This window comes from Periplaneta americana, chromosome 3 (genome assembly GCF_040183065.1).
Source record: "Periplaneta americana isolate PAMFEO1 chromosome 3, P.americana_PAMFEO1_priV1, whole genome shotgun sequence".
In the NCBI taxonomy this organism is placed as follows: domain Eukaryota; kingdom Metazoa; phylum Arthropoda; class Insecta; order Blattodea; family Blattidae; genus Periplaneta; species Periplaneta americana.
Window position 1 is genome coordinate 64871620 of NC_091119.1, and position 23240 is coordinate 64894859.

Here is a 23240-nt window from a genome sequence, read left to right on the forward strand (position 1 = left end):
GATTACCCAAAAGGATAGTTCTAATCACAATCACCGTAAATGCTTAAAAACTCATATAAATGTAAAATTACTTTCTACTTACTTGCATATTACTGCAGTCAAATAATGGATTCTCATCCATGTGTTGCAGAAGTCTTCCCGGTGTGCAAATAATTATGTTGCATTGGTCCATCCTTTTCTTCTCAAAATGTAAATCTTTACCACCTACAATTCATAATATAATATTACGAACTGAGTTTATTACAATATACACAGATAAATCAAACAAGCAACAGAGCATAACCTTAATTTTGGTAGACAAACTGACTGTTTACACGAAAGTGTGCTATTATTATTATTTGGTTATTTAACGACGCTGTATCAACTATGAGGTTATTTAGCATCGGTGAGATTGGTGATAGTAAGATGATATTTGGCGAGATGAGGCCGAGGATTCGCCATAGATTACCTGACATTTGTCTTATGGTTTGGGGAAAACCTCGGAAAAAACCCAACCAGGTCATCAGCCCAAGCAGGAATCGAACCTGCGCCCCAATGCAACTCCAGATTGGTAGGCAAGCACCTTAACCGACAGAGATATACCAGTGGCTTGAAAGTGTGCTTACTTGTGCACTCAATAAACAGTTAACACCACATTCCAGCTAGCTGTTTTCCTGATTCTCGTGAGTCTCCTTTGATAGACATCTGCCTCGCATCAAAGCTGTCCTAGACATTTTGACAGACAGAAAAATTCCTTGCTTCTGCTCTAGATGAAACCTAGAATTTCTCAGTTAATACCAAAGCGAAAAATGGTATATAATTAATTTCTTCATATGTTTCTTCAGTCAATGAGCAGTTGTCTTCAGAGAAAAAGAAACCACAAAAGGAAAATCGAAAGAAAATAATGTCTTATCATAAAAAAAATTCTGTGGCAAGCAAGACATTTACTTACAAGGTAAAACCAACTCAGAGCGGGTCCAAACTACACCAGAACCTGGGGAACCACTTGTGAATGAAGGTAATTTCTGGTACTTTTGTGGTACAGTGCTGAGTCTAGGGATAACATTTTTCAGAACTTCAAAATCTGTGCTTCAGTGACTGGTCATGATAATATCTTTGAAAAATATTGGAGTGCAAGAGGTCAAATGACTTTATTGTCAAACGCCTGGCATTAGAAAACAACAACAACATTTTTCAGAGCACTTGGGTGTTTCCCAGAAGAATACTCTCTACGGAAACCCACAGATCCAAATGAAATAATTGACATCTAAATTAATTCAACACAAGATAATAAATAGAGTAAAGAAAGTTTGATTATTTACTATTCTCACTGACGAAACAACAGACATTGCATGCATGGAGCAAGTTTCACTTTGCCTATGATATGTTACTTTGAATGATGTTAAGAACCATAAAGTTAAGATGGCATTCCTTGAATACAGACCAACTGTTGACGTCACAGGATCTAGCCTGTCGCAACTCTAATAATTATTAAGGCTCTGAAAACATGGATTTGAGTGTTTCCATGTTGTTAGCCAAGGTAGCAGTAGCAGTAAAATTTAAATTACGATTTATTTAACGACACTCGCAACTGCAGAGGTTATATCAGTGTCACCGGTGTGTCAGAATTTTGTCCCGCCAGAGTTCTTTTACAGCAGCAGCAGCAGCGATATGCTTGTTTCCACCCACTCTTCATTCCAGAACAGTATACTGAACTCTTTAAATCTCACAAAGTGATCCTGGGCTACCAGCTGCGCTCATCCCAATGTACTCTCTCATTACCAACTATGCCCTTGTGACCAGGCAACCGCATGAATGTGACCCATTTCAATTTACCACTTCAATGAGGTCCTCTCGCAATTGCAATGGAACAAATAATCACAGTTATTAAATAATATAATGTACAGAAAAATGTCTTAATACCTATGATGAGTCCTGCAGAGAAATCGTGGTAGTGACCCACTTTACGTAAAGTCTCAAATATCTGGTAAGCCAATTCTCTGGTAGGTGTAATGATAAGAGCTCCAACTCCATCCAGTATTGTCCACTGTTTGCAATAAAGAATCTCAAGCACCTGTTAAAATGTTAAAAATATATATTCAACTAAAATGTTTCTGTTAAAGTGCAAAACAACCTAGATTTCAGAGACAATGCTTTATTTAGCAAAGTATAAACTACGACAGGTATCCTAGTTCTTACATTAACATTAGAATCACATGGCGGTCATTTTGATCGCTTTCCATTTTTGAACTCGCTATTACTGCTATACTGTTGTGAGTTTGTGACTTTTTCTAAGTTGATTTGTAAACTGTTATCGGTCTTTATACTTAGAACTACTGAGCCATCAGTTTGACTGCTGTAAAAAATTATGGTTTATTTAAAGATACTCGCAACTGCCGAGGTTATATCAGCATTGCCGGTGTGCCGGAATTTTGTCCCACAGGAGTTCTTTTACATGCCAGTAAATCTACTGACATGAGCCTGTCGCATTTAAGCACACTTAAATGCCATTGACCCGACTACTGTAATATAAAATACTTTCTAACGAATGTTATAAAGATTTTTATGTTTGTAATTCAAACCCAACAATTGAAATTGAATACTCTATAATAAAATGGATGTCTTCTATCAGTATTTTTGCGTTAGCTAGTCTGTGGCAATTCATTTCATTAGCTATTTCCGAATAGTAACAATGTCTCGGCAATGATCACAGAGTGACAGACAATGGCCTCCCATGAAGGATTGCTGAACATTGTGTATAATTTTCCTGAGGATAAACAAGGAAGATGCGTAGGGGAGTTGACAGGAAATAGTGGTAATTCCTGAGAATTACCATCCTACAGATGATTCAGAGAGTAACAGTTTGAGGAACGAAGATAACTTATCTGCCATTTCATATGAAAACAGAGAGATTTCTTTATTATTACTGCTATTATTATTATAATTATAATTATAATTATTATTATTATTATTATTATTATTATTCATTGTTGTAACTAATACCTCTAATTGTATAAAAACCTTAATTAGCATAAATTTTCACAGTCATTGAACCTGAACCTGAATCCAGTAGTAATCTCAAGTACTAGCACATTGAGTTTCCAACCAGGCGGCCCAGTTTCGATCCCTAACCAGCTCGTGATGGAATTTGTGTTGGACAAAGCAGATGTTGCAGAGTGTTTTTATCAGAGTACTCGTTTCCCCTTATCATTTCACCAACACTCTCCATCTTCCCGTCATTTTATCTATTATTTCAAATAATAAAAATAGGCCAGGGTGAATTATTGTATGGACTCTAGACTCTTCTTTAAAATACTTGTGTTGGACAAAATGTCTATGGGTTTAAATTTCTTTGAACATTTCAGTTTTCTCTTCCATTCTCAGGTTATTATTATTGTTCCATTAATATCATATAATCATCTTAATAATTCTGAATAGGTTCTGTAGTGTAAATGAGAAACAACATTTATAATGTATAAAATGAGGACGAAAAGTTTGAATATCGACACTCACTGGTATAAGGAACGCTAATGTCTTCCCACTTCCTGTCTTGGCAGCACCCAAAATGTCTGCACCACGAAGACTAAGACCAATGCTCTCACGTTGAATTTCTGTTGGATTATAGTAATCACAGTCTTTCAGTCCCTTGAGAGTTTTAGGAGAAAGAGGGAAATCCTTAAAGGAACTCACACTGGATGCATCAATCTGTGGGAGAAAAAAATTGTACCAATAAATTATTAATTACAGTTCCATATACCAACTAAATTACAACTGGAACAAATTTCGTTACCTTAATTATCTATTTAACATCATACCAACACCAAGTTCATTGCATCGATGTTGAATTAGAAAGTATGAGAAAAGTTTGATGTACGGTACGTAATTCAGATTCAGCGAATCTTCGGTCCTGCTAAGTACCACACAAGGGATAAAAAAGTACTTAAGAAATGTAATTGAAAATAACCTCAAAATTGTAGTAAGCCTATCACAAAATGGGGTGAAAGGACAGCTATAAATAATACACGAGAAGAACAGCTATAGATAATGCATTTGCATTCTCCTAAGAAAAACCAGGGATGGATAGTCAGGGAATTAAATCTGAAGAGAAGGTGAGTTGAGCAAATGATCTATGATTTGGGTGCGTTTTCACATCACATATAGGCTAGTCACCATTTGCTAGCATGTGATTTAAATGAAAGTGATCTGTGTTGTGTGCGGACTCTTGAAAATATGTATCAACATGAAGATTTTCTTCCCAATATCTGCATGCTCAGTAATTTCCAAGAGCTTTGCGAAACATGTTTAAAGAAGAATGGACAGTTTTCACATCATGTATCTAGGCTATCACTGATTGATATGTTCTTTAGTTTCGGTAACTTTATTCTAGGCTACAGTATAACTGACAATAATTATGTAATGGACTGACATTATGAAGCCTATGTACGAACTGTTTATTGAGTGGGATTATGTAAATGTAGTGTATTAAATGTGATATAGGGTAGATGCACCAGTGCCTGACCATGCTCCTATAGCTGACTCCTAGATATTTAAGTGTGAATATCAAGACAGCATAAATAATTATAGTGTTGGTAATTGTTCAGTCTTGTGTCCAAACTCAATACAGAAGGCTGTGGATACTTAGACTGGCAACACTTAAAAAATCAGTATAATAAATATTAATTTTGTTTGCACATGACATAATCAGCATCCATTCTGTTAGTAGCTTCTGCAGAACCATAAGAGGTAAGCTTGGTTTTGTTAAGCTTTTAGTCAGTAATATTTGACTTTTAACTTTATTTATGGTTATAGTTATATGCTTTAGTGGATAATGGAACATATAAAAGACGTAATTATGCCATGAAGTTCATATTGTGTTATTTAAGGGATAGGTCAACTATTGGTACAGACTCATGCCTTGTGCACCAGTACCTGAACATCTGGTCAGCTACTGGTACAGTTAACGTTTGTTTTAAAATACATTCAAGATATTTATTTTTAGCTGTTATGTTATAATACAAAATGTGGAGCCTGAAAATCATGAGGAACCAGTAGCTGACCGCATGTGGTCAGCTATTGGAACAAGTTCATTCAAGTCGATCCTATAGCTGACCACTACTTTATAAAGAACTGATGTTTACCATTTTTGCAAAAAAATTGTGCCTGGCTTGCATTTATGCAGTTTTCTTAAAGCAAATTCTTGTTCTGTTGATACAGAAAATGGCTGACTCAAAACCTGCTATACTTCGGTATTCTGAGGAAAGCATAGCTGCTGCTCTTAATGCAGTGAGAAAAGGTCAAAGCATTACAAGTGCAGCTAAAGAATTTAGCGTACCTAAAACAACTTTGTTGTATAAAGCAAGTGGTAAATATCCGGAAGGTAGGAAAATGGGCCCTGATACACTTTTCACTAAAGAAGAAGAAAGTTTCTTATCCAAGTGGGTTCTTGATATGGCATCAGCTGGTTTTCCTCTAACCAAAGAAACATTTCTTTTGAATGTTGAGAAACTGACAGCTAAATTGAATAAGACATTTAAAAATGGGAAACCTAGCCGAAAATGGTTTGATAGTTTCATGCGTAGAAATCCCAATATTAGACTAAGAATAGCTCAAAATTTGACATGTGCTCGAGCTCAAGTTTCTCAACAAAAATTAAGTTCTTGGTTTGAAGAAGTCAGAACATTCTTGAAAGAAGAAGACCCAACGCAGATTTATAATGCAGATAAATCTGCGTTTTTTCTAAATCCAAAACCAGGCTTACTTTTAGCAGCAAAGGGTACTAAGAGAGTGTACTGCATAGGCGGTAATAATGAAAAGGAATGTGTCACTGTTTTAATCAATGCAAGTGCTGCTGGAATTTTAGCTCCACCATTAATAATATTTCAGTACCAAAGGATTCCAGGTGATGTTGCCAGAAGTGTACCCAAAGGATGGGGAACAGGAGTCTCAGATTCAGGACATAGCTAATGTATTCTATCCTTGGCTTAAAGCAAAGGGAATCAAATTTCCAGTCCTTCTGTTCATAGACGGTCATTCTTCACACTTATCTTATCACTTGAGTCAGTTCTGTCGTGAAAAAAACATTGTTCTAGTAGCTCTATACCCCAAATCAACTCATTTGTTGCAACCGATTGATGTTGCAGTGTTTCACAGTCTGAAGTTGAGTTGGAAAAATCTTGTTAATGACTGGAAAACAAAAAATCTGACTGAAACTGTGAAGAAATTTCAGTTTGCAGGAATTTTTAATTCAGTCATTAAAAGAAAAGATCACAGACAGAATCATACAGAGTGGCTTCCGGAAATGTAGACTATATCCATGGGACCCTACAGCAGTCATACAAATATTCAGACAAAATAATGATAACCCCTCAATTCCAGAAGCTTCAAATGCCACCATCACTCCTGGAAAACAGATGAAGCAGCACCTTCTGTTTTTTGAAAATTTCATTGAAAAAGAAACTCTAAGAGTCATTTGAAGCTTCAGAAGAAGGGGAAAATGACAGGGACCAGAAGTAGACAGAAATCTCTTCTATGTGTGGAGAAAAATGAAACAGCAGGTTAGTCCAAAATATAACTCGACAGTACTGGAACTAGATAATAATAATCTTGTGGACAATGGAAATGTTACAGTGAATGAGGATGAAAATGTATCAACTTCTTCCTTTCAACCTAACAGTGCAAGTACACCAGTCAACGGTTATTATGGGTTGTAGCTCAGAGCAAACTATGCCTCATGCCATTGAAAGTCCTCCAAAGAATACAGATCCAGATGTTCCATCACCATTTCGTAGAGCTCTGATATGGCCTGAACGATATGAAGGAAATCAGCAAAGTAAAAGGAAACGAGAAAAGATATCTTCAGTAGTGACATCGGATGTATGGTGGATTGGATTACAATGAAAGAAAAAATTAAAGGCTGAGAAAGAAGCTAAGACAGCAAACTGTAGAGAACTGAGGGAACTGAAGAAGAAAGAAAGTGCAGAGGTTGCGATTTCCAACAAAATGAAGAAAACAAGAATTACAAAAAGACTGTTTGAAGAGGATTCTAGTGAAGATGGTAACACTGATATTCCCGTTTATTCCAGTGAAGAACTGAGTGATGCAGAAAGTGATACACAGATAAACTGTTTTAGTGATAAGGACTATGTAGTATTAGAATATGAAGATGAATATTTTCCTGGTCAGATAATGGAAATTAGGACTGATCTGGAAACCAAAGAGAATGAATATTTCGTATCAACAATGACAATGAGTGGAAAGGGATGGAAATGGCCAGAGAAAAGGGTCGAAGTATGGTATAAACAAAATAATGTTTTGAAAAAAATTATGCCCCCATCTATTTCAAATTCTCGTGGTACATGTGAGGTTAAAGAAATCCTAAAATACAGGAAATCAGTGTATTAGTAACTGAATTAGTGTATGTCTTTGTAATTTCAGTAAATGACAGTCAGTGTATTAATAATTATGTCTTGGTAATTTCAGTAAATAAATAATCTTGTCTTATATGCGAGGTTAAAGAAATCCTGAAATACAGGAAATCAGTGTATTAGTAACCATATCTTTATAATTTCAGTAAATATTTGTAACTAATATGTTTTTGTAATTTCAGTAAATAGTAAATTATGTCCCCAACCATTATACCTAAATTCTTCTAGTATAATATATTTGAGGATAAAGAAATCATGAAATTGGGAAATCAGTGTAATAACTCTGTCTTTGTAACCTCATAAATAAATACTCTTACCATCTTGTGGCTGAAAATTTTGGGCTAATATTTCTCTTTTAACAGTCACAGCTATAATGAATGCCTGCACTGACTATACAAAGAAAATTAACAAAATCTTTGTTGTCAGTAACTGTTTTTAACATAGGTCAGCTACTGGAACAAAAGCGGTCAACTTTGGGAACAGGAGAAAATCATGTGGTCAGGCACAGGTACAATATCACGTATTGTTTAATGTTAGAATTTTTAAAAGAGTACTTATCATTATTATTTCCTTTTTAGTTCCTTTAGTAAAGAAAGAAATGTGGTCTCTAATGACATATAAATAAACTTTAAATAATATTTTCCATTTATTCTGGAACTATTTAAGTATAAAATCTTTCTTAAATGGTCAGGCACTGGTGCATCTCATTTATTTAATTTATGGTTTGAGTACGCCATTTCAGCATGCTTACCTGCCATGGCATGCATAAGCATTCCCTAAGTGGTGAAGAGGGCTATGATCAGTTGAATTATCTGGCAATTCTCCTAGCTAGGTCATATGGAACTGCTAACCAACGGCAGGTGTGGTTCTCCAAACAGTTTGGAGGCTGTGCGTAGGTGATATAACAGTCATAACATAAAAATATGGTGCCTACATTAAAACGGTTATATTTTACATCACTCTCCTATATTGGAATATTGGAGAGAAAGAGAGTTTATGGCTTTCTTGCTAAGAATTCAGCATTAGTTAACAACATTTGTGAAGTTATTCCATAATTCCCTCAGTTTTATTTGATCAGTTATAGCCTAGTCCAATTCAGATTCTTAAAACTAAACTTGCTAATTCTCTAGAAACGCTACATTCAAGAAGGCACATTTTTCTTTTGCTAAATTGGTTTCTGTAAGATACAGACCTTATAAGATAAACATGTGGGTTTAGTTTGCAGACACAAATATTTTCAACATAAAAATAGTTTGATAACCTACTTACCTGTATATTATAATATACTGTTGTAAGCCTTCCCCCCTCCTGTTACATGTTACAAATACAACACTCGAGAGGTCCAGAACACAATACTGGGGAAATTGACCATTTCCCTAATAATTCGTCCTGGATTTCTCGCATGTTATGTTAGTAATTATAGTAACAACAAGAAAGGGCGACTACAATACCAGTAGTGTATTAGAATATACAGGTATCAAATAATTTTTATGTTGAAATTATTTGTGGCTGAAAACTAAAACCACGTGCTTCTCACTAGGTTATATAGGCTACATCTGACAGAAGCCAGTGAAACAAAAGAAAATTGAGCCATCTTAAATGTAACTTTTCTTGGATATATGAACCATTCGAAAAATGAAATTTTAGTGAAACTTCGATATCTCCCCACACTACAAACGGAGAGAAAACTCAAGGATTCCCAAAAATATACTTAAACATTGAAACTTTTTCGCATTTCTCACTTTCACGTCACTTTGATATCTCAACTAACCTTGCATATCTTGGTCTCAGGTCACTTAGCTATCCTTTCATCTAACCCACAACAAAATGCAAATCAGACGTCTGTCCCGTATGTGGAGTGGGGAGATATCGTACATTGGCCATTAATTCAAAATATATTCGCATGGTATAATGAAAAACCTGAATTTGAGGTTATAATAGGTTAAGGTCATTCTTACACTCTCGTACGCAGTTTTAAGATGCTCTATAGTTTCCAATTCAGTTTTTAAAGTGTTTTTCTTGTTTCTGTTCCACTTCATTTTCTGTTTTCTTTGTCCTTTCTTAAAGTTTTTAATATGTCCATTTTCACGTGTTTTCTCTTTTATATTATCCATTATAGCACTACGCTGTTTGTTTTGTTCTGTCGACCGGAACAGGTGTCATCGATCGTATATCGATATCTCATCATTGACTCTAAATGAAGCTATTTACATGAAGGTAACAGTACTGGCAACATTGTCGGAGAATACGTACATATATTGTGGTCAATCATTTACAAAAGTGATCTATGATCGTAGAAATCAATGTTCATTCCAATGGAAGTGTATCAGCTGATTTCAGTCAATATGCCTCTTACTATAAATTGGTATTGGTTTAATCCTGAGAAACATCCCATACATATTTAACGCTAATAGAATGACTGTCAAAATCAAATTATATGTTGTAGAAGACATGGCGGATTCATAATGTCGTGTCTTGTAATTTGACCAGTGTGCATAGTTACTATGTCATTGTTATTGTCATGTTTCTAGTGTAAGATGTTGTTTATAGCTGTCTTATGGTTTTATTCTGTATAGAAAGATCCACAGGATTAATCATTTTGTAATTTGATAATACGGCGGATTGTTGCAGATTATGAATAGATGTTGTGTAACTAATATACATGGGACAATGGAAAAGGAAATCCATAGCCATAACCAAAAGTGAAATGTATTCATCAGATAAGAGATGAATAGAAAACACACAGCAAGTGGCCGCAATATTGCGCGGCTCATGAGACAGCGAGAAGTCAAAGTGGGTATTAACTAGCGCAAATTACTGAAAGTTTGTGGTTATTTTGATTGGTGGTTAATATATTATGATTGTTGTCAGGATACCATAACACACAGACTTCAACAAAAGTTACACGTGACAGAAGATTTCGTCCAAAGATTGGGATTGGAAAAGGAGCTCGAAGGACACAACGGCTGTGTCAACTGCTTAGAATGGAATGAAACTGGAAGGTAAATACCTCATTAGCTTGTGTTCGTTTCTAAATCCTGATAGTCTATTTAAATTTAATGGTGAATACTTTGTAAGCTAGACCTAGATGTCCTGCAAATGAGTTACTACTTCATCAACAGACGGTTTGAGTGGCTACATTTTATATTGTGATATAATTCAGATAGAAGCAAAGATGAAATGCTATTGAGCACCTATTTATATGGGCTTATGCCTATTTGATTATGGGAATGGCTTTAATTTCAGTTTAATACCGTGGAATTATCATCATCATGACAAGTTTTTAGGCCATAAGACTTGTTACGATCCTACATAAAATTTTCACTCCAGCGTTTTACAGGTCTGCCTGTGGATCTTTTTCCTTGTGGTGTACAGGTATAAACAGTTATGGGGGATTCTATGTGAACTCATTCTTTGGAGGTGAAGATTCCAGCTTTGTTGGTACCAGTACTGGTGGATGTATTCTAGAAGTGACTCAATTAAAATATCAATATTCCTTTTCAGATCCCACTTCGTATATCCTTTTATTCTGCGCATGAATCATATTTCAGAGGCCAGAGCTTGTGTTTTGCTGCCAGAGCTTAATACGAGCCATGCTAAGGTATAGCCTAGAGCAGGCATATTCTAGTGTGCTTTTGGACGAGGGATGATCTCATAACTTTATTAATAATGTCTGTTATTGTTATTCATCGTTTTCTTACACTATAAGTACAGCCAAGAAAACTGCGATGCACGAAAAAGTCGTTTGTTGGTGTATTATTCTATGAGAAGACGGGACTGCAATGTGGTAATATTGACCATACATATTTACTTCCATACACTCTACAGTAAATAAAGACAAGTATTTTCCTGGAGGAAAAGTATAATGAAGGTTTGTGTAAATAAAGACGAGTTCCCCAGACCAAAAGGATAGGGGACGAGAACTGTGACAAGGTTAGTCTGGATTAGTTGAGGAAATTGTTAAGTGACAGGAGATGAGATTTCCCTTCATTAACAATATTACAACCTTTCAAATATTGTCAACATTATTTCTACGACTTCCACTAGAGAAGCTCTAGTACGAGGGGGATCCAGGAAATAACGACCGTTTTGTTGTAATAATTAAAAAAAAATATTTATTTGAAAAAACAAAGTCTGTTACATAACTGAAGCTTCCTTTACTTCTCTACATAATCACCACCTACATTTAAACATTTGTCGTATCTGTTCACTAGCTTTAGAATTCCCGTGTTATACTCCTCTGCCGCCAGTTCATTAAGCCAGGTGTTCACTGTCTTCTTCAACTCTTCATCACTTCCAAAACGCGTACCACCCAGAAAGTCTTTCAGCTTAGTGAAAAGGTGAAAATCGCTAGGAGCAAGGTCTGGACTAAAGGGCGGATGATCAAAGATTTCCCAACCGAATTGATCCAGCAATTCTCGAGTTGAAGCAGCAGTGTGCAGGCGGGCGTTGTCGTGAAGAAGCACAACTCCTCTCGAAAGCATTCCTCGCCTCTTGTTTTAGATGGCTCGCCGTAGTTTTCGTAAAGTCTCACAATAACGATTTGCATTGATCGTAGTGCCTTTTGGCATGAAATCCAGCAAAAGAACACCTTTGCGATCCCAAAAGACAGTAGCCATGACTTTTTGTGTTGAGAGAGTCTGTTTGAATTTTCTCGGTTTCTTGGGTGATGAGGGATGATGCCACTGACGTGATTGGCGCTTGGTCTCTGGGGTGTTGTGAGACACCCAGGTCTCATCACCAATCACAATTTGATGAAGAAAGGCGTCTCCATCTGTGTGGTATCGCATCAAGAATGTCAATGCTGAGGCCATTCTGTGAGTTTTGTGTTGGTCACTCAGTTGCCGTGGAACCCATCGTGCACAGATTTTGTGGTAGCCAAGATGTTGCGACACAATTTCACCAAGCAAAGAACGAGAAATGTCAGGGAAGGCAATATGCAATTCGTCGAGTGATGTGCGCCTGTCTTGCAAGATTCTGTCGTTCACTTTAGTCTTCAGGTCTTCTGTGATGAGTGATGGGCGTCCAGGTCGAGTTTCATCTTGGACATTTGTTCGCCCATTGTTGAACATTTCGCACCATTTTCTCACATTTCTTTCATTCATTACAGTATCACCATACACTTCTTTCAATTGCCGGTAAATTTCTGCAGGTTTCAAATGTCGGGCATTCAAAAATCGAATCACACTCCTCACCTCACAGTCGGCAGGATTATCAATCACGTCGTTCATTTTGAAGTAACACAAAATGCACAATGGCGACTTGTTGCAACCAGTACTCACAACATTATGAGAACACATGTTAAGGAAGCCAGTTGACCTTCAAACAAGGAAGGGGAGTCAGCTGCGCGGCGGGTATGCGCGAATGGTCGTTATTTCCTGGGTCCGCCTCGTAGAATGCGTCTCACACAGCCAATCATAACACTTTTAATACCAACTGGTGTAGTTCGGTTGGCTAAGGCGCTTCCTGCCAATCTGGAGTTGCACTCGGGCATAGGTGCGATTCCCACTTGCTGATTACCTAGTTGAGTTTTTTCCGAGGGTTTCCCTAACCGTAAGGCGAATGTCAGGTAATCAATGGCGAATCCTCGGCCTCATGTCGCCAAATATCATCTTGCTATCACAAATTCCATCGGCGCTAAATAACTCATTGATACAGTGTCGTTAAATAACAAAGTAAAAAAATACTTTTAATGGATGCTCATTCTAGTTTGCTTATAATTCTCCAGTAAAAGAAACTGGGGTATTTAGGGTAGGCAGATGGGTCACACTCGTTCTTAGAGGTAATATCTCTCTCCAGGTAATCTCTTATATGCGTTCTATGCTCGGATATTGGTTTCCTTAATTATGGTGTAAGAAAACCAAGTGTGACTTATTATTAACCTACATTGTTGTAGTTGTAGAGATTAAGTATTAACATAGTTGCGAATGAATGTAATGATACCAGTATAAATATTCATATCATTCATAGTTTTCTGCCCAAGGGCAGGTCTTTTACTGCAAACCCAGCACTATACAATCTTTCCTATTTTCTGCCTTCCTCTTTGTCTGCATATGATCCATAGGCCTATATCTTAATGTCATCTATCTGATATCTTCTTCTGCCCTGAACTCTTGTCCCATTCACAATTTCTTCAGTGCATCCTTCAGCATACAGTTTATCTTCACCCAGTAATCAAATCAAGTACATATAAATATGTACCTATCTTAATCTGAATATCACTTAAAATTAAAGAAGAAACATTGTATTTTGTCACACTTCTTAAGGTGATTTTCAGTGAAAAATCCATTTATTTGAAAGTTGCTTTGTCAGCCTCCTTGCTTAATTTTCCACGCAGAAATATGTAGGCCAATGGAAACAAAAGGCATCATTGTATAGGCTACTATTCATTAAGAATTTTATATACCAGTAGATGGTTGTTAGGCCTACATATAGTAGATCACGTAGGCCTACTTAAAAGTACGGGTTTAAATTTCTCTGTTAAGTTGGCATGGGCAGCTGATTTTTTTTTTTTTTTGGTCTCTTCACCGTGGAAATATATCAATGTATGTAGTTTGAAGAGTAATTTTGACGTGAATGAATTAATAGTTCCCTCGTTAATTTTTATTTTTATGACGGTAATTATTGGATTTCGGACCCATGTTTACTTGAACTTTTTTTTTTTACTCAAAATAGCATCAGAAATAAGCTTCTTAGATAGGGATCAAATTGAGTGAGCCATTCTGTATATTGTGGTGCGAAATTTTGGGGTACGGTATTTACATCGTGTCATAGCTGCAGAGACATTCAGTGTTTTGGAGCAATATTGGCTCCATCATCAGGAAAGACAAGGAAAGAGGAACCTATCTATTGGATCCATTCTGTCATCAGGGAAGATGAAAAAAGGGGATCCTATCTGTTGGATCTGGTCATCAGTTGGATCAGTTCCATATCAGTGAAGACGAGGAAAGAGTATCCTATCTGTTGAATCTGTTCCATCATCAGGGAAGATGAGGAAAGGTGATCCTATCTGTTGGATCTGGTCATCAGCAGAGAAGAGGAGGAAAGGGGATCCTATCTGTTGGATCTGGTCATCAGTTGGATCAGTTCCATATCAGTGAAGACGAGGAAAGAGTATCCTATCTGTTGAATCTGTTCCATCATCAGGGAAGATGAGGAAAGGTGATCCTATCTGTTGGATCTGGTCATCAGCAGAGAAGAGGAGGAAAGGGGATCCTATCTGTTGGATCTGGTCATCAGTTGGATCAGTTCCATATCAGTGAAGACGAGGAAAGAGTATCCTATCTGTTGGATCTATTCCATCATCAGGGAAGATGAGGAAAGGTGATCCTATCTGTTGGATCTGTTCCATCATCAGGGAAGATGAGGAAAGGTGATCCTATCTGTTGGATCTGTACCATCATCAGGGAATACGAGGAAAGGGATCCTATCTGTTGGATCTGTTCTATCATCAGGGAAGAAGAGGAAAGGGAATCCTATCTGTTGGATCCATGCCAAGAACTGTTCTACAGGAATGAACTTGCCCAGCCTTCCCAGATGATGAATTCATTATGTAGCTTTTAAACATTGGATGATTCTGCATCTAGACGCAGTGTAAGTACCCAAAAATCTGGCACCATGCCAATTGCTGTGGAAACCTCAAATCACACTCTACTTATAACTTATATTGTTAGAATTTCATTCTGATGTCACTGAGGTCAAGATCAGACACCAGTTTTGGAAAAGTAATGTGACACATCTGCAGATTTTAAATAATACCGGTACAGTACCTTTCGTCACTTTTTGACAGGCTGCACATTGGCTGCTTTCCTGATTGTTGCCCAGGTCCTTGCTTTGCATACCATCATGATCTTTCAGCATGTTACTGGATTAAAACGTAGGTATATGAAATACAATTGATATTCATCTTTCTCACAATATGCTGCTGGAAGTGATGCCCATTTTCTTTACATATCTTCCCATACATGTGTTACATGTAACAGTTCCTGTGCACTAGTGGATCTAATTGAATCGATGATTGAAGAAAGGACCTCAGTCACGTCAGTACAGTTTTGAGATATGAAAGAAAAACCATTTGAATGTTTTTGCGACATTTTTATGTGTTATAGTTAATTTCTCTGGAAAGAATACCTCAAGACACACATTTTAAAATGTCTTCTTAACACTTGCTACTTCAATTAAAACAGTAATTGTAATTTATAATTGATAGATCCATGTCCTTCCTGCAATCAATGGAAATATGGGATAAAGTATAATAATAAATCACCTCAAATCATAGTGAATATCTATTAATGTAGACAAATTCAAGTAACATACAAACAAATGTTTTTAGTTATTTGCTTTTACTTGGTTATATAATGACACTTTATCAACTAGTGGGTTATTTTTAGTGTTGATGAATAGGTGATAGCGAGATGTACTTCGCGAGATGAGGCCGAGAATTCACTGTACTGTAGATTACCTGACATTCATCTTACTACTGTATTTGGGAAAACCTTGGAAAAACCCAACCAAGTAATCAGTCCCAGCGGAGATCGAACCCATGCCCAAACACAGTCCTAGATTAGCAGGGAAACACGCTACCGCCTGAGCTGTGCTGGTGGATTTTATTTATTACTGTGTAATTAACATATTTTTTTATTCCATTATGGAAAACGTAAAAATTTCAAGATGTTGCTAACATTCTTCACATTTTACATAAAGACGAAAGACGTTAATATTTAAACAAAGTCTCTGTAATACAGTACCCTGACAACATTCCCTACATTTTCATATCTTTATTCCATAGTTGTCCATTGGAAGATATCATTACAGAATACTTAATTTTCGGCAATTTCTGACACACAGGCAACTGATTTCTTACTCAGATATTTTCTTCACACTGATGGAAATGGCATTGTCTGGATATGCAAGGCACATAGGTAGAGCAGTATTTCGTTTTTGAGACAAAGACAGGTGAAATGTGCTGACGTTCAGGCCACCAGTATACTCATAGGCAGTAACCAACCCTTTCTTTTCACTTTCATGGACACACTGTTTAAATATAGACGCAATGAATGAAATCTCTTGCAACAGTTTCTATTGAGATGCAAGATGCAGGTTTTTTTGTACAGTGATGGCCAACATGATTTAAAATCTAGCATATCTGTTCCTTGCACCTTCTGCACTACCAACTACCAACAAAACAAAATATGCATGGCGCACGAAATAGCTGCAGCCAACTTTTAAGTGCAGATCTTTTTGCACTCAACCAGTAATTCAATCCCATGTTTTCAAACTTACATCTCTGCTGACTGGAGTCTTTTCTATGCACAAAGATGAGATTCAGAATCTGCTCACAACCGAATTTCATAAAAAAATGTGACTTAGGTCCTTTCTGCAATCATCGATTCAATTTATTTTTGTTTTTGTTTGTTTTTTTTATTTTTGAGGATTCATTATATACTTTTTTTTTAGCAATCTCCAGAGCTAAAAATCATAAAGCTTGAGATCTAAGAAAGGAGACAGCCACAAATTCCTGAGGCGGCCGGGTAGCTCAGTTGGTAGAGCAGCTGGCTATGGACTGGAAGGTCCGGGGTTCGATCCCAGGTGGTGACAGGATTTTTTCTCGTTGCCAAACTTTCAGAACGGCTCCAAGGTTCACTCAGCCTTCTATAAAATTGAGTACCCGACCACACCACCTCATTCTAGTGCCGAGGTCATGGAAAGCATGGGGCTCTACCTCCATGCCCCCCAAGTGCTTTGAGACTTGTCAATGCCAGGAGTGGGGAAATTGATAAACTCTACTGAGGGATCAATGAACCTGGCTTCGCGATTTTTCGACAGCAGAGAGGTTCGAAGTAGGAACTTGGGTCGAGCAACCTGGGATGAACATGGGGTTGTCGAAGTCAGGAATGTTACAGTGGTGAAAGGCAGGGAGTAGGGGCTAACATCGGGAAGAGTTGTGAAATACACTGCCAGCTGGGGGCCTGTATTTATATGCTGTATTCCACCCATGTGACTAGTGAGGGCATGTCAGGCAGCAAAGAGAGGGAGAAAGCTTTCCTGTAAGTGCTTCCTTATGGATTTAAGTGGAAACAAGTGTCTGAGGATCGCACTGCAGTGTGCTGCCATTCAGCAGGGAATGTGTAGCTGGCCATTGCAAGTCCTGTTGTGCAGATGGCAAGAGCTCCATACTCGTTCTCTCAAGTAAAGGGAGCATGACTAGGATATGCTGGCCACTCCATACTTGAACAAAATAATGATGTAGATCCGCAAGGAGCACAAATGAAGGAAATACAACAGGGTTCCAGAATGTCTTTCTTGTTCCTCACACTGGTGATTATATTTTATGAAAGATCATGGCGTTCTCCCTGTACACGACACAAATATTTCGAGCTGTCTTTGCTCCTCTATTAAATTCAAACAGAAGAATATGTCAGAAGTATTCTTTTTTTCCACTTAGACACTCCATCTTTTTTTAGTCCACAAATAGTACAAACTTTCTATAAAACTACAAAATTCAAGACGTATTTATAAGTACAACACTCCAAATAAAAATGACAAATGATAAACAATCTTCTAACAACATTGTGTTGTGATGAAAAACAAGACAAACTTATGCATAATCTAATAATAAAGAAAAAAACTCACTGACTGGTTATTCATCATCATCATAATCATCATCATCATCATCCTTCACGAATTAGGCCTCTGTAGACCTGTTTCGGCCCCATCTAGCAGTCTTCTTAAAGGTCTTCCTGGTCGACGATGTCCTCTAGGTTTATATTGCATCATAATTTTTGGGATTCTTGAATTTTCCATTCTTCTTACATGATCTAGCCAATTGAATTTGTATCTGCTGATTTTTTCTTCTACTGACTCTACTTCTAATTGTTCTAAAATTTCTTCATTCCTTTTTCGGTCTAAAAGAGTATATCCTGCTGTCCTCCTGAAAAATTTCATTTCCGTTGCTTTGATTCTGTTCATGTCTTTTTTTTCTTTAATGTCCAAATCTCACTTCCGTATAAGAGGGAGGGTAATGCTAGTGTATTATATATTTTTATTCTTGTAGATTTTTGTACTAATTTAGCTTTTAATGTATTGTTTATTATTCCTAAAATTTGTATAAATTTGGTAATTTTCTTGTTCACATCTTTTTTCATTTTGATAAGATATTTCGCAACCCAGATAATTGAAATTTTGCACTTCTTCGAGGCATTGGTTATTGTGTATTATCTTACTTCTGACTGGGTCTTGTCCTAAAAATGCCATTACGTTTGATTTTTGTGCTGAAATTTCCATCCCAAAATCTTTTAATATTTCATTTAATGTATACAATCCTCTTTGTAAATTATCCTCTGAATTGGAAATTATGACTTGATCATCGGCATAGAGTAAGGTATTTAATGTTAGAGCACTGGTTATTTTGATTCCTGATGTGTAGATTTGGTTCCATTTTAAAATAATTTCATTTATACAGATATTAAATAAAGTTGGTGATAGTGGACAACCTTGTCGAACTCCATTATTAACTAATTTTCTTTCGGATATACAGTTATTTATTTTGACACTTATTTTGCTGTCTGTGTAGATTTCTATTATATTTTGTAATAGCAAATTTTGAATATTTTTATCTTGTAATATGTCGAATAAAAGGTCTCTTCTGACTTTATCAAAAGCTTTCACAAAATCAATAAAAGCTATATGGGTTTCTAAATTAAATTCTCTTCTTTTTTCTGACAATAGTTTGATACTAAATAATGGATCTACACATGATCTTCCTTTTCTAAAGCCATTTTGACACCCCAGAAGGAAAGTTTCAGCATGTTTTTTTAATTTTTCATTTAAAATCCTACTAAATATCTTATAACATGTGTTGAGGATACTAATCCCTCTATAGTTTTCAACATTATGTTTATCTCCTGTTTTATATATGGGAATAATTACACTATTTTTCCATTCTTCCAGTAAAGTGGCAGTCAGATATATTCTGTTTAGAAATCTTAGTAATCTTTCTTGAAATAGATCTCCTGCATATTTATACAATTCTGAATTTAGGTTATCTTCTCCAGGTGATTTACTATTTTTCGTCTTCTTTAATGCTTCTTGTAGTTCTTCTTTTGTAATGCATTGTTCATCTGGGTTTTTTGTGTCCTAGAATTTTGAATCAAAATTAGGATTGTTCCATAATTTTTTGTAAAAGTCTAGGAATGTTTCTATTTTGGGGCAAGGGTTTATCTTGGCGGATTCCTTTATGTCTCTGTTCATGTATTTTAAAATTTTATATGTATTGGGTTTCATTTCATTTACCTTCAAACAAAATCCGTCAATGATGAAATAGATTATAAACATAAAAGGGCAATAGCTAACAGAGAAATTAGAAAACGACACAGGCAATCATGGAAAGAGTTTATATCTTTTTAGAAACTGACTGGTTATTAGAGGAGAAAAATTCGTTCCGGTGCCAGGGATTGAACCCAGGTCGTTGGTTTTATGTACCAAGCGCTCTAACCATAGAGCTACACCGAAGTTCAATTCACAGCACCGTATCGAATACCCCCTCCAGTGTTTTTTTTTTTCCTTTTGTGGCCTAACTCCAAGTTCGACATATATGTTGACATATATGTATTAAGTGAACTGCCATTATACGGTGCTGTGGATTGAACTTCAGCATAGCTCAATGGTTAGAGCACTTGGTATGTAGAACCAAGGACCCAGGTTTGATCTCCGGTGCCAGAGCGAATTTTTCTCCTCTAATAACCATTGTTACCATAACAGATATATTCTTTACGTTGCTTCTTTGCCCAACAGTGCATATTACTGTGGAATCCCGGCCACCAAGTAACTCAATTGAGTGTGCTCCTTGTATAATGGCAGTTGACTTAATACATATTTATATGTCGAACTTGGAGTTAGGCCACAAAGGGAAGAACACTGGAGGAGGGGGATTCGATACGGTGCTGTGGATTGAACTTCGGTGTAGCTCAATGGTTAGAGTGCCTGGTACATAGAACCAAGGACCCGGGTTCGATCCCTGATGCCGGAGCGAATTTTTCTCCTCTAATAACCATTGTTACCATAACAGATATATTTTGTAGGATTAAAAAAAATAATTTTTACGCTGTTCCACTGACTGAAGATGATATTGAAGAAAGTTGGGAAAAGCTAAGAAAGAATATAAAGAAAGCTGCAAACAAAGCTTTTAGAATAACGAACTATAAAATCTAGAAACAAAACAAATGAAACATAATGGTTTGGAAAAGAGGTTAAATAAATGTGTATAATAAGAGGGAATCTTTTTTAAATATTAGTCACTTCAGTCACCAGAATCCTGTGAGAAAAAAAACAATACAACAAAACATTTTAGTGTCTTTTAAAGAATGAACACAAGGAAATTTTTTCAAGGCAGATGAAAAGCTATTTTTATGGGTAAAAGCAAATGTGGTGACTGATAGGGCAACAGACATACGGGTGAAATATTTAACAGATATCTTTGAAGGAACTAAAAATCGTCCCGATTTAAATATAGATTTAACTGATAGTGATATAATGATAGATAAAAATATTGTTGGAATATGAAATCAGTTGGTCAAGATGGTATACCATATGAATTGCTAAAGTACAGGGATAATCTCCTCCCTTCTTCTCTCCCCTCCCCTTCCTATTACCTCCCTTCACCTTCCCTCTCCTTTCTCTTCCGATAAATGGATTTACTTACTGATGCATGTGTGAATCAATAGATAGTGGGACTGATAAATGATTGACCAATTGATGAATGAATATTATAGTTGGACTAATAAATGTATAGACTAGCTGACGGATGAACCAATAGATGGTTGGACTGATATATGAATGGATTAAATGACGGATGGATGGATTGATAGTTGTTGTTTAGTGAATTTCTGAAGACAGGTCTGAATCTCACAAGTGATACCAAGAAGTACCACTTATGAGGCAATTAGGCCAGGAGATAATGGGATAGAGTGGCCAGTTCCTTTCCCCCTCAATTACATATATCACCAACTAGCTACATATTATACTAATCAGACTTCATATGCATACAAACAATTGTTCTTCCCTGACACATATCGTCAATTGAAATGTACTGCCCAATAGTAAATGTACATATCAGCCAGAACCTCAATCAGAGAAATGAATTGATAGATAGATTGCTAAATGTACGGTTGAACGAGCTGATGCATAGACAGGTAAATGAATGAACCAACAGATTGGATGGACTGATAAATGGAATAGGTGGATGGACAGTTAATGAGTATAGAGACAAGTTACATACAATACTTGTTTGATGTCACAGATGCTGAAAACGAAAATGTAATACAGATCTCAGAATCTAATCTTTTACTGTTCACAATACTTTGTTTTATACTGTTATATATGAAAAAGTGTAAAAGCATGTGCCACTAATAGATGATGTACAGTAGTGGTAAAAAAACTGGACCGATGGAATAATAAAAGTTCCTGAAATGAGCCACTGCACATGCCACACCCGCATTCACAAGATAGCGAGTAATCTATTGAAATTGTAGTTTCGATTGCTGACGTAGCCCATTTCGAAAGCCATTAGAAAATAAGCTGATAAAATTCATGTTCTGCGAATAATAAGTTAATTAAGTAGTAAAATATCGCTACCCCAAGCACCTGAGTCATTCAATGAGGACGAAAACAGTAACCAGCTGCGTGGCTGTTGTTCAACTGCACAGGTGGTTGCAGGTCCAAGGAATATGCACTGACGCTCTGGAGTGAACAAGGCTCTGAAATCAGCTACAAGGGTTGGTCCGGTTTTTTTTTTGCCACTACTGTACATAATAATTTTGTTAGGATTGTCTAATTGTTTTAGTATTTTTGTTAAACAGATATACACGCGTGTTAATCTTAGCAGGCTTAACATTTCTTATTTTAAGTAGAAAGGAATCCACAGTGCTAACATTTCTTTATGATTAGTACAACCAAATTTTTCAGGTCTGCTTTGTAACTCCATGTGAAAACATCACGATTTTATACATGACTATTCATTGCCTGCATTTTCATTTTAGGACACTTGCATCTGCTTCCGATGATGTGCAAGTCATCCTTTGGGATCCGTTTCTTCACAAGAAAATCCATACTATACAGACTGGACATCATGGAAACATATTTTCAGTCAAGGTGTGCCCTTTCTCTTATTGTGAATTTCCATTTGCCTTGGTTGAATTTAATCGTAGAATAAGCATAAATCCTTTTCTTGAGCAGTAAAGCTTGTAGAGATGTCATGTTTTCTTACAAATTAATCAGCTTATCTTTACAGTAAATTTGCGATATAAAATAAATATTTTTATAGAAATAAAACACCACATAAAACAATGTGTATTCGCAAATTGTAGCAATACAGATCATCTAATAAGAGACCTTTGCTATAATTGAGTTTTGCATCTGTTTGTGGAAACTTGATCTTCAACATTTAAAAACTGTTTTTCAGTCCAAAGGTGCACAGTGATTCGAAATGCGAATCTAGCAGGACAAAATTAACTTTGGTGATGCTTGTGAAAGTGCATTTTATTGATGACCTGATATTATAAACTGAAACTTTATAATCTGTAATCAAAACTACAATAAACAGCATTATATCAGCACCATGTTATCGTGAAGTTGGACCTGCAGGCAGCTGACCTTGTATATAGTGCGAGACAGTTTTTCAGTGTGAAAAAACAGGAGGTGTGTTCAACAATGTGAAGTTATATTTGTATTGCAAGATTTAGCTTAAGGTATGTAGGTAGGTAGTATGTTTTAACATAATATTGAATGGAATATAGAAACTTGTGTATCCATGCTAATGACTGATAATCTTTGAAGAAAAAT

General features: G+C 36.3%; 2 protein-coding genes across 3 annotated transcripts in view; one reads left to right on the forward strand and one right to left on the reverse strand.

Annotated features, from left to right (window-relative positions):
* LOC138696108 (probable ATP-dependent RNA helicase DDX10) overlaps positions 1–9562 on the reverse strand; it is a 62687-nt gene extending 53125 nt beyond the window's left edge. Inside the window, exons 1-4 of the mRNA XM_069820655.1 lie at positions 9362–9562; positions 3493–3684; positions 1903–2053; positions 83–204 (exon numbers count right to left, since the gene is read on the reverse strand). Coding sequence (XP_069676756.1) covers positions 83–204; positions 1903–2053; positions 3493–3684; positions 9362–9517 — 621 coding nt within the window. The 5' untranslated portion in view covers positions 9518–9562. The remainder of the gene's footprint in view (positions 1–82; positions 205–1902; positions 2054–3492; positions 3685–9361) is intronic.
* Positions 9563–9617: 55 nt separating this feature from the next.
* Positions 9618–23240, forward strand: part of LOC138696109 (WD and tetratricopeptide repeats protein 1-like) — a 58851-nt gene continuing 45228 nt past the window's right edge. The window contains exons 1-4 of one of the 2 annotated variants that reach the window (XM_069820657.1): positions 9618–9768; positions 10035–10196; positions 10275–10405; positions 22439–22550. In XM_069820657.1, the coding sequence (XP_069676758.1) occupies positions 10131–10196; positions 10275–10405; positions 22439–22550 (309 nt within the window). In that variant the 5' untranslated portion in view covers positions 9618–9768; positions 10035–10130. Of the gene's footprint in view, positions 9936–10034; positions 10197–10274; positions 10406–22438; positions 22551–23240 lie in introns of both variants that reach the window. The other variant, XM_069820656.1, reaches the window with a different exon arrangement.